Source organism: Siniperca chuatsi, linkage group LG9 (genome assembly GCF_020085105.1).
Source record: "Siniperca chuatsi isolate FFG_IHB_CAS linkage group LG9, ASM2008510v1, whole genome shotgun sequence".
NCBI classification, from domain to species: Eukaryota; Metazoa; Chordata; class Actinopteri; order Centrarchiformes; family Sinipercidae; genus Siniperca; species Siniperca chuatsi.
This window is the reverse complement of record NC_058050.1, coordinates 20,573,342-20,585,985: the sequence shown is the minus strand read 5'-3', so window position 1 is coordinate 20,585,985 and position 12,644 is coordinate 20,573,342. Positions and strand designations below refer to the sequence as shown.

The following is a 12,644-nucleotide window of genomic DNA, read 5'->3' as shown; positions in this document are numbered from 1 at the left end:
GATGGTAATTAGAGTGTAAATGCATTGTCCTCACATTGTCACACAGGATTATACTGCATCAGTGCTTCTAATTAACTATAAAATCAGCAACGTATAATGGAAAGAAGACACCTTTGTAGATGACTTGTTCATCACTAAGAGGCTTGATGAATTCAGACCCATGGCAGTAAACATCTGTTACAGCTGTAGCAGAAATTAGAAACACAACACAGCTGGAACTCAGTTGTTGCTTACAGGAACTAAAGTTTTGATGCAGCAAATGTCTGGAGAGTTTTAAATTAGTGAGTGTACATTTTAGCACCTAGTTTTCACAGGCACATTAGCGAAAACTTCTGAAGTGATGCAATTAGTACTGCAGTGTTAGCAAGATAAATGAGCTATCTAGAAAGTGTTAATGATGTTTAAATGTTTCTGTCCCTGTATCATGTCCCATCACTTAGTCTAAGCTTCTCTTTGATGCTTCTGCAATGATTTAAAAGTTTATTTGCAGAAAGGTTGCTGCATAGTCTATAGACACCTTTATATGCACAACAAGAAGTTATTAAAATGGCACATTTGAATTCTCAGAGTGTTCATCACCAATAGCAACAAAATAATTTGGGCTATGAATTCCTTAGAAGTCCAGCCCAGCGTCAGCAACAGTTCTCATCCATGCATCCATCCATGCATCTATCCTTCCTCTCATTTGTCCTCCTTTGTTAATTAGTAAGAGGGGGCTCAAAACTGCTTGCGAAGCCATTCCCCTTTTGTCCTCATCTGAGTTGAAGGCCTTATTATTTCCTCACAAAGGGAGCCTGGTGAACGGACATTAACTCAGATTCAAACCAAATCCACCACCATCCCAATTAGTGAGATGATAGCTGTCACAGTGCATGCCGAGCCGGGCTGCCTCACCTAAACGAAGGAGACTAATGAAGTACCGACAGCTGCTGTGAGACATACGCACGCACACACACACACACACACACACACACACACGTGTATATATACACACAAGGACATGCACACGCACAGGCAACAAATAAGTATGCATATTGAACACGTACTTGCAAAGACAAGTGTATGTAAGTACATGCACAGCCTGGCAGGGAGACACATAAACATACATCCGCATGCATCAAGTGCACTCTCTTACAGACACACGCACATATGCAGTACAAGGGTAGGCAACAGTACACATACAGTATATATGCACACACACTCATTGCTAACCACAGCCAGACAAACGAATCATCTCCAGCTGTGAGCCCTTGACCTGACAAATCCAGTATGTGCACATGTGAGCAGTAGGATGTGTGTAGAAGATATGGGCTTTGTGTTTGTGCAGTAAGGCTTTGTCAACAAGTCCAGTATTACTGCAGCTGTTTGCTGCTCTGTAGACAGAGAGCAGCAGCCAACACACAGGGAATGATGCACAGGGTGTGTGCACAGCTCAAGGAACAGGTTCTCAAAGCCAATAAAGCACATATCCCTCACAAAGACTGAACTGTACAGACAACCACAGTGGCAGATAACGCACACACAGTACTCTATCTATCTAATCTGTCTATCTGTATGTCTGTATTTCTGCTTTGTCTGCGTATCTATATCTCTCTTTCTGCGATACTCTGTCTACAGATGCCAAACATTTTTCTTTTTTCTTTCCACTGGTTTCATTTCTGTGAGAGAATGGAAGCAGCAGCAGCAGTGGAAATGGTGGTTGGTATTATGTGTGTTATGTGCTTTTTCCTTTGCTCTGAGGATGTCCCCAGTTATAAAAAAACAAAAACCACCCCACCTCCTAGACTCACACACCACTCAGCTTTGCTTGCTGTTCATCACAACATAAAATGTTCAGTTCTCAAGTCACCACCCTGACTCAGTACCTGTCATCTCTCTCTCTCATTTCCTATGGCTTAGATAGAGAACATGTCCCATTTTTTTCACCCAATGGAGACAGCCCTAATGGGGATATGAAAGACATAACAGAGACATAACAAGAGACACAGCATCTTTTTATTTGAGTTAATTCATAGGTGTGCAAGACACTGAAAGTACTGTGTGTTCCTCCACAGAACAAAAGACAGGAGAGATAATTCAGGATAATGAAAACGCATTTAGCTTCAGAGGTCAAACTGTATTCATCATTTCTCATAACCACAGCTGGTTGCCTTTTAATGCTGGCCTCGCTGTTTTTATGGACAGAAAGCTCCTGGTGTCAAAGCAGTGAAAGGTATTGGTCCTCCAGGTTTTTGGCATGGTGACAACTGCTCATTGGTGCATTGTGTGTTTTATAGCTGCTTCCTGGAGGAAGTGAAAGATGTACAGTTTGAGTCTAAGTCCTCTCTGTATTGTCCCTCTGTTTGACAGACAGGAACACAGTGTTGTAATTCACTGCCATACCAACTTAAAAGTGCCCATCTGTGAACACACACATAGACAGTTAAAGTGGATAGCATCTTCAGTGTCTTGCTTTCATTGCTCCTTGTCTGGTTATCTCCCATTGCAGGTGACTCGGCAGACACCTGTGGGGATCCTGGCACACCCGCCCATGCCAGCAGGGAGGCAGGGACCTTCAAGGTGCGCAGCAAGGTGCGCTTCACCTGCGCAGTGGGACATACTCTATACGGCTCGGCCGAGAGGATCTGCTTCCCCAACGGGACCTGGTCAGGCAGACAGCCATTCTGCAAACGTAAGGGAAATCTTTAAAATGTCTCTGTGATGTTTTGCATGAAACAGTAGGAGAGGAGTGCATAGGAGTTATACAGGGAGGTAGCACACTCATACTTCTTCACAAACAAGCACACATACACATTGAAACTCATACTGTTACAAAGTGATGCATGGTTTCACTAAGACAGGGTATTGAACCATAATACTTTTTGTACCGACTCATAAGTGCCTGTAGCACCGAATATTAAAAGCTATCAAATACAGAAGCTGGCATTGAAGGCTTGGTCAGATTCTTAGTCTTTTATTGCCTATTTTAAACCTAGTTTGGAAATGATTTCAGACTATATTTTATTTAGGCAAAGTTCTTGTATGACTGCTTTGTATTAAAAGGGCACTCCACCACATCAAGTTACACATCAGGTTAGTTTACTCGTCACAGAGAGCACTAATCAGCCTGTGAAATATAAAGTTGTGTAATGTCTTTTGCGGCTCTGGAGGGAGCTTTCTAAAGTCTGACAAAATAAATCTAATGATGTCAGGGCTTGGGCTTGGAGACTACACATTATTAGCATAAAGCCTGTGTTACAAACTGAGGGCATGTAGTTGGAAAGACATGGACATTTACCACCCACTTTTATGGAAGTACTGTACAATACCATGTCGCTGATGATATGAACTGATGAATTTGATAGCTTATTTGTTTTGTATACTCCTCAAAATACGTTATCAAAATAAGTATGTTTTGGTATTGTTTCGGAAAAATTCAAACAGTAACTAGCCCTAGCATACACAAACAAACCTTGTATGCACCACATGGGCTGCATGCAAGCATGTATGTGCATCAAGTGTACAGATAGGTGCTCATGTGCATCCACACCTGCACACACAAATGGTTGCAAAAGCTCACAAACACAGTACTGCACCAGATGGATAAGTATCTCTCTGCAGCAGTCTGGTATTTTCTGCCAGCACATGGTGCTGTGACTAGCTTCCAGATTGCAACCAAAAAATTCATTAATTCTAGACACCTAAAGCCAAGTTCTTTTTGGATTGTGATAAATGAATCATTGTGGATTTTGAAGATATTAGTTCACAGAACGCCAGCTCTACATCTTGCATAAATTACCCCCAGGGGTCAACCGGATATTGAGGCAAATGTTTGACTGCTTCTGCTCTCCTCCTTACTGTCCGCCAGCTTGGCACAGTGCCAGTGTCATTTTTAATATGATAGGCCAATGCACAAGCCCTCTGAACTACTCTCTACCATCTCTCTTGTTTCTTCCTTTTTTTCTTTCTCACTCTCTCTCTATCCTTCATTTCCCCTGATGTCAGCCTTTCTCTCTCGCTTCTCCCCTGATTTCTCTCTGTCTTAATCTCGTTGTCTGGCTGTCTCTCCATCCCTGTCCACTCCTCTTCTTTCTCTCTCTCTATCTATATTGCTCAGCCTTACCCCCCCTCCCCTTCTTTTCCCCTACATCTCTCTTCCACTACCTTTTTATCTCTCCATCTCCCCACTGAACTCCTGATTTAAAGATTGTTTTAGCCATTCCTCCACCGCAGGAGGGAGGGGGCAGGAATTCACTGGAGCCTGAATGAGTTTCATTGCTGTCTGTCTGTGATCTAAAGCCCTGTCTACTGTTAAAGCCCATTCATCCGTTATCCACAACCGTTTACAGTCTCTGGAAAACAGTCACTGTGGATATTCAGCTTAATATCCATCTCACAATATCATCAAGGTCTGTTTTGTGCATCTGTCATCATGTCTGTCTTGAATTATTAAAAGAGGAAGCCAAAGAGGCTACCATACTTTATTTTTGGAATGTGTGTGTGTGTGTGTGCACATGCTCGTGTGTGTTTCAGTTTCTTAATTAGACATTATTTGGAGCAAGAAAAACACATGAAATAAACTCTGTCCTTTCCCCTCTTCAGGAATACATTTTGTTTGGCATATTCTGGAAATGCTGTAAAGGATGCCTTAGTCTAAAAAGCCCAACACTTCAGTCCACTACAGAAAGTCTGTTGTTTTTCTTCCCCGGGGATTGTACATCTAAAGTAACACTTTGCATGAAATTGAGCCTCCTGTCTGAATTCAGTTTGTGCTTTAAATTGTAAGGAGTGATTTTTCATCCTATGACCTGGAAAGTTTTTCCAAATGGTAAAATAGTTCTACATTTGTTCATTATTTAGTAAAATGTAATAACTAAAAGTTCTGTTATTGTTAAAATTGAACCCTGAGTCCACAGCTGCAAATGTTCACATTACTCCCATGATTCCCTTCTTGCTTTTAGACAGCACTAAATGTCATTACCATGGATGTATTATGGGACTTGGCAATACACAAACTGCACTTTATTTACTGATGACTCATCAATAGTGTGATGGGGACTTGTGTACCACGGCATCAGCTCTGCTCATTAGCCTCTCTTAATAAAGCTGTGATGCTGTATAGATTGGTGGCTCTTTACTGGTTTGGTTCACAGCTTCTTTAAAAGAAAAACAATGCTTCCTCGCATTCCCTAATTTGAAGCACACACGCATAATGTGGAACTCTGACACAAGCCAACGATTTCTATCTGCCCTTTTCAGACTGTTCAACCTGAGTGCTAAACAGACAAGAAACTACAAATATTCATCAAGTCAAAAGCAAAATGGCAATTATTTCACAAATAAATATTACTTTTTACACAGTATGGAAAGAATATATTTTTCAAAGCCCTTTAATCACCCTGAGACCTTCAGGAGTTATCTTACAGCCACCTTGGGGGCTCCCTACCCTCAGTTTGTGAATCACTGATATGGAAAATAGAAAATCCATTACACCCGTTCACCTCCTCTTTTCTCCCCTGTATTGCAGCGGTACAGTGTGGGAACCCAGCTACACCTGCTCATGGCCGTATTTCCCGCGTGGATGGCACAACCTTCTCCCACTCCATTGTGTATTCTTGTATGGAGGGGTATTTCCTCACTGGTTCGCCCACACGCCAGTGTCTGGCAAATGGCACATGGTCTGGCACGGCTCCAAACTGCACAAGTGAGTTTTATATGCACAGAAACATGAAGGAATATTGGAGTCACGTCTCTTGGTCTTGTGGAATACACTTAAAAGGCCACTCTGCTGCACAGTTTTCATGCTGTGAAATGAAACAAGAGCAATGCATTGTCTACTCACTGTCAAAGAAAATTGTGAAATATCAGTGTCTGACCAATGAGATGTGAGAAACACAACAGAGCACCATTCAATGTTTCTTGGTTGATCACATTTAGCTCAGTCACACTTACACCTACATTGGCATTCACAGAATTTGTTATTATCGCTTTCAGAAATAGAACAGAAAAATAAGTAGAAAAAGGACGAGGAAGATTGGGCACTCCCGTGGATGTCATGGGGGCAGCCAAAATGAGCCGCTGCTGACCAAATACACATGGCCAGGCATGTCAGTCACAATAAATGTTGTAGTTAGTACCGTAGCCTGAATCAGCCACTGTTCTTGTGTTCTGTGTGATGTAACATGTGATTTATACTGTAAAGCAGATAAACCCTTCTGAAAAGAATTAAGACAGACAGGATTGAAGATGATTTCGCTCGCTATTTCTGCCAAAAGGAGGCGCTCTGAGTGCTAAAATAGGGTATAAGATTTCAAATAGCACATAAATCTCTTTGAGCCTTCTCTTCCTGCAAAGCATCAAAACTGTCAGGCATTTTTTATTGTCTGGACCTCAGCAAATGAGCCTTGCAGTAATTAAGAAGTATGCCAATCTATATTCAATTTGCACCAGGATGACTATCAAACAAAATTACACATTGTTCTTCTCTCTGAAAATCACCATATTCTCTCTTCCTCATTCTTTTTGCTTGTTATTGAATCACAAGAAAAGATAAATGGTATGGGCATAATTTTCAATTTTGGATTGAAATGAGTCTCTGGAGAGATATACACAGGAAGGGAGGGCGGTGGAGAGACAGATTGAAAATTGGATTGAATAATAATGATCAAACTTGCAGAAGGGCAGAAAAGCTTTCTTGCCTCTTTTCCCCACTTTCAAGCCTGCTCATCACCAAACTTATTATTGTTATCCTCCTGAATGCTATCACTTCACATAAAATTTTAGTGGTCAGTTCAGGGACATCAACACTTAAGATGCCAAGATTGGCTCACTGTGCCTTCATTAAGGTGGCAATCATTTTCACAGTTCATGGGTAATCGATCATGTAAGTTACCAGATCAAAGTCGCACAACATTCTCAAGGGGAGAGAGAAAAGTTCTTCTTTTTTTTTTCTTAACACCTTTGATGGTTGATAAATGAAATTTATAGAGCATGTTGAGGAATTAGTGAATTAGCAGAAGTGCACTAGGAAAGAGACTTGCTCAGTGAACTGTGAAGTAAAGCCATAACGCACTTTATGAAATAAACAATAAACACTGATTATTCAGGAAGACTATTTGCCCTGTAACTTGCCGTGATCTGCTGTTTTTAGTATTCTCCTTCTTTTCTCCATTCCTTTCCTCTCTCCCCTAGTTTAAATGCCAACACAGTGGTGTTGGATTCTCCTTGTGGATGTGGGGTAAGGGGGTGTGGGGTTGGAGGATAGGTTTAAATGAAGACATCAGAGCAAAATGCTTTAGAAGCAACCAGGTTACAGTCAGATTTTTGCAGTAAGTAGCTGCATACAAAATAACTAAATTCAAAAAAAGGACTGAAAATGAAATAAGTCAAAGTCTGTTTCCATACTACAGATCCTGCCCTCTGGTTGAACTGTAAGTGATCCAATGCTATGACAAAAAAAGGAAGAAACTCTCCATGATGCAGCATCATATGTCACTAACATGCCTAAAATATGTCAGCATGGTTAAAAAATATGATACAGTACGGGATAAGGAGAGATCTCTTTACTGAACAACTGCATTTAAATGTGGGTTTTACTGGGAGCAGGTTATTGCGTCCATGTAAACTCCTCTGATTCCCTGCCTTAACCTGATTTCTCCCAGTAACCTGTTTTCTTAGGAGCAAGTAAATGTACTGAATGAAAAAGCTTTAGAGTTAAGTTGAGCTGTTGAAGTCAACAGCCTGCAGCTTTTCTGCATTGTGCTGACTGACTGGGTTTTTCACTCCTACAGATAAGACAGGCACATGTAAACATTTACATTTATGTACACACATACTTTTTCTGTCTCTCTTTCTCTCTTCTAGTAAGACCACTTTTCCACATGTTTCTAGTTGATACCAATTGAAATGTTTATCAGCTGTCTTTTATTCATGCCAGCTGCTTCTGGCTTAATTTTGTGAGAGACATATCATGCTTAATTCAAGATAATGTATTTCAGTGTCATTTTGGTGGCTCAGAGTCAAAATTAACTGAAGACCTACAATGCGGCACAAACACAAACACTCATGTACAGTCACCCAAAACTGCGCATACGCATATACTGTACATACACCTGGCTACAGAGACATTAGGTCTGCTGCTATTTACCATCATCATCCAAATTTAAGATACCCTGATTCTAATGCCAAAAATGGCAGGTTATCCCGATCTCCTGTTTTTTGGTTCTTGGGCTCGCCATGAACGATAGCTCTTTAGTGACACAGAAAGAGTTTGTTGTTAATGCAGATTTTTCCATTACATTGTTACACCTTCATGTCTAGTTAGGCATTTGTAAAATATGTACAGATGGGTGACAAATTAAAGGAAAAACCAACATGAAGTGTCTAAGTATGGAGTCAGGCCACCAAAAGCCTCCAGAACAGCTTCAGTGCTCCTCGCCAAGTCTGTGGAACTCTATTGGAGGGATGAACACCATTCCTCTGCAAGATATTTATATATACAACCCTTATTTAATCAGGTAATCTCACTAAGATCAAGATCTCTTTTGCAAGAGAGGCCTGAGTCCAGCAGATAGAAAGAAAAACAAACATAGCCAGACATATCAAAAGTCTGTATGTATGTTCTTGTATGATTTACGTGAACTGACCCAAACTAAACTGAACTGACCCAAAAGAGGACTTCACTACCCACAAGGCCTTTAAAGTCCAATAAGTTAGAAGGCTGACAGGTTAGTTTATTTATTACACAGATAATTTCCATCAAAGGCAGGCAGCAGTGCATATGGGAAAGTGAAAATAAAACTAATAGAGTCCTACATTATGAGCCACTGTGTATCAAACATCAAATACATCAGTGCCAACTGCACTGCAATTCAATCATCTGCCATAGATTGCAGGATACAGGGTGTAGGAAACTCTGAGGAGGAGAATGTAATATGGGATTCCTCCAAGTAAACAGAAAACACACACAAATAGCCATATAACCTGGCTTCCACCAGACAAACATCAAGGCTGTACAGTTAAGCTTTCATTTTACCTGATTTTCTGCAGCGTACTGTCTTACCTGTCAGTGTTGTAGTTTTGTGCTAATACATGAAAACATACATCTGGGATTAGATTCACTATTGGAGGAAGTGATATTGTACTGCCATCAACTCAAAACCTCAGTTGCTCACAACTGGCCAATCTCATATGTATCCTATCAGGATACAAAGTTTCGCCCAGTAATGATAAATACTGTATGTCTAAGTGTTTAAGTCGTTGGCAGCAACTGAAAATAAACAAACAGAAATTAATTGAAGGGAGGAGGCATTAGCAGGGACAGCCATATGTATCAAACTGGCTATTTACATTAGGGTGAACAAGTCAGCAAAGATTTTGTAATAAGTAGGCACAAATTAGGCCTGTAAGATGAAACAAGGGCTATGAAAAAGCAATCAAGTAGAGATAGCACTAGGTTAAGACCTGACAATGTAGTGGGCCAACACTCAGCCATCTGTTTACTTTGGAGAGATTGTGTCATGACAAGAAGCCAAGAAAAGGCATATGAAAAGAAGAGACCGAACAAAAATTACCAGGGGAGGGAAGCTCCCCAACATTATGATTATTTTCACTGGGTTCTCCCTTGATTTAGACAAAAATGAACCAGCATCTCAAGATGATATAACCACAGTGCGGCATTTAGAAAGGGAATATGTAAATAAAACATAGTTATTACTATGAGGATTACTATAACAATACAGGCGTCCCTCACACTTAGGTCAGTGGCACAGCACACCAGATGCTTTGTGATGATGCTGTGAATGCTCAGACATAGACTAATATGGCTACAGCTGTATTATCAACTTCGGTAGATATTTCTTATCTGCACATAACTGAACATCATATTAGATGCTTTGAAAATTATTGTTTAGTTATTTTTATTGCTCAGCACACGTTATGTGCAGGACAGATATGTGTGTTACATAGGCAGTCTCTAATTTGAAAAAAATGCTACACAGAGCCATTACCCATATTGATCCATTGTGGTTATCTTGATTGAATTATGCACAACCAACACGATACACCATAACACAATAACACAGTAACCACAAAGACTTTTGTGCTTCATGCAATTTATGTTACTTTTTTCTGTGTCTAGTGGCCTTTTTTATATGCTTACTGAGCAATTGTATGTATATAGTGAATGAATAAATGTTCCTTTATGAGTTCAAAGAATTCTCCTATGTATTAGTCAAAAACCCAGTGCATTATTGTCAAGCTTAAAGCAAGGTTATTTTTCTTAATTCATGAACAGCTGACATTTTGGAGATACTTGGTTTTTAATTTGACAAGATTATTGTGCGAATCACTGTAACCACATGTCATTACAATGGAGTCCCTACGTCCTGCATTAATGTCGCATTCACATCATATGGGATGGATTGTAGAGATGGGAAAGATCCCCGTCTTTACAACTTGTAAGTCTTCCCGTCACAGGACAACTCAGGAAGACGGTTGTAAGATTACAGAGTTGTTTGAGTGAGGGTTCAAAATACTGTACTGTGCATTAACAATTTAACACTATTTCCAACTTTTGAGAGCTGAACCATATAAGTAAACAACAACAGGGAGGCAATTAACAGTTACTGATGACCACCACACTAATAACCTATTTGGTGACAAACTTACAATGTTGACTTTAACTTCATGCTGTTGTACAATGTGCTTCTGTTCAGAAAGTCATCTGTAATAAGAATGACCTGCTCGTGAAGGATTGTGGGTTGCACTCTCTGATTCTTTAATGCTCTATTTTATGAGCATGATTTTCATCATGCACTGTATTTGGCACAGTTGTTTAAAACTTTTGAACTAAATACGTGGCTTAGTTGTTAATTATTAATCATCACCCACCCGTTTTGCCTATAGAATATGAACAAAAATAACAAGTGCATAGTTATGCCCTGATGGCGCAAGTGAACAACTGTAAGATTAGAAAACCACCAACAACTTAACAAGAGATGGCTAAAAATAGAAAATCTAGGGCTTACTTGATAACTCCTCACCACTCTTTCTTCAGACACTCTGTATTGATAAGTTGAAGTTTTATTTTTAAAATACGGTATATTTCATATTGCAGTACAAGCAGTATTTTACTTCACTATTGAACAACACCATTTTGGATAATTTCTGATGTAAATTCCTTATGTTTAACCACCAATGACAGTGATCACCTGTGGCGATCCTGGTATTCCAGCAAATGGACTTAGATTTGGTGATGACATCACGGTGGGCCAGAATGTGACGTTCATGTGCCAGCCGGGGTATGTGATGATGGGAGGGGACAACACTGTCACAAGGACCTGCACCAACAATGGCACCTGGAGTGGCACCATGCCAGCATGCCAAGGTAAGCACCACCCACAAATACACACACTCGCATACACTGCATGGTACACATGCTGCAGTAGACAGTCAACCTTGATAACCATCAGACCATGCTGTAACAACCTTGGCACGCTAGCACACTGTCACGTACAATATAAAGTACATGCTTACATCCTGAGATCTAATGAGATAAGCAAGCAAGGTCAGGTAGGTATGCGGTCAGGTAGTGTGATATTGTTCACTGCTGATATCAGGTGTGCCAACGATACATAAGGCTGGACAGACTCGCATATGCAGGTGCATACATTTGCACAAACACTACATGCTATTTTGAATGTTTTTTCTAAATTATATCCAGTGCATCTCTACATTACAAAAGCAGTACTGTGTTTTAACAAGTCACCAGATAAGAGACAGTATCGCTCAGCTGGCTTTCAGGGGGAAAAAAGAAAAAAATATATAATACATTTTTAGAGCCCTTGATCTAGGACACAGTGATTTCACCCACACCTGCATCTAGAGTTGCACCTGTAGTGGCACAGAGCCAAGGCTAAAAGTTCCTCTGACACTCGATGATGGATGGCCAACAAGTCCTCTTCATCACAACAAGGATCTCTCTAATTGTACTACAACAGTTAATCATTGGCTTCCTCTCTCTAAAAGTTTGTGCGCACTCTATGGGCTTGATTAACATCAAAGTTAAAAAATCCAGCAAGAAGACTTAGTTGTTGTAGGCCCATCAGCACTACATCACACTATGATTTATGACACTCGAGTGGAGGCACAGATTAGCATGTCTGCCATCGACACCCAAAAGTAAGTCTTGCAGGGAAGATTAACTTGTGCAACATACAGTTCAAAAGCACACCAGGAAAGGCAAGAGCCCACAAGGCAAATGGTGGCTCATTGTTGCTAAGGAACTGTTCTCAGGCTGCTGTCTCAGTTACAGAGAAGCAAGCTGGTGTTGTATTTGCCTCTTGAGAAATGGGAAAGGACAAATAAAATGTGAGAAAAAAGAGTGTGAGAGACTGACATGCACACGGATAAACATAACAGCAGGTAGGAGAAATATGCACAGACTAGTGCAACTTACAGAAAGGCAAAGAAAATCAAACACAGACAAATTCTTCGAAAGGGGATGAGTATCAGGGAATGTAAAAACATGAATCCTGTTGATCTTTTTTCTTATGTAATAGTTGTTTTTGTTTCTAGATATACTCTGTTTAAAATGCTGTTTTGACCCAGAAGTAGTCTGTGCCATTGCCTTTCCTTAGCTCAACTCATAGTGAACTGTGGTTTTA

At 40.3% G+C, this 12,644-nt stretch overlaps 1 protein-coding gene across 2 annotated transcripts in view; it reads left to right on the top strand.

Annotated features, from left to right (window-relative positions):
• The window catches only part of LOC122881629 (CUB and sushi domain-containing protein 3-like), a 229,266-nt gene that overhangs the window by 188,266 nt on the left and 28,356 nt on the right, over positions 1 to 12,644 (top strand). For both annotated transcript variants that reach the window (XM_044208068.1, XM_044208067.1), the window contains exons 57-59: positions 2,489 to 2,671; positions 5,507 to 5,683; positions 11,183 to 11,365. In XM_044208068.1, the coding sequence (XP_044064003.1) occupies positions 2,489 to 2,671; positions 5,507 to 5,683; positions 11,183 to 11,365 (543 nt within the window). The remainder of the gene's footprint in view (positions 1 to 2,488; positions 2,672 to 5,506; positions 5,684 to 11,182; positions 11,366 to 12,644) is intronic.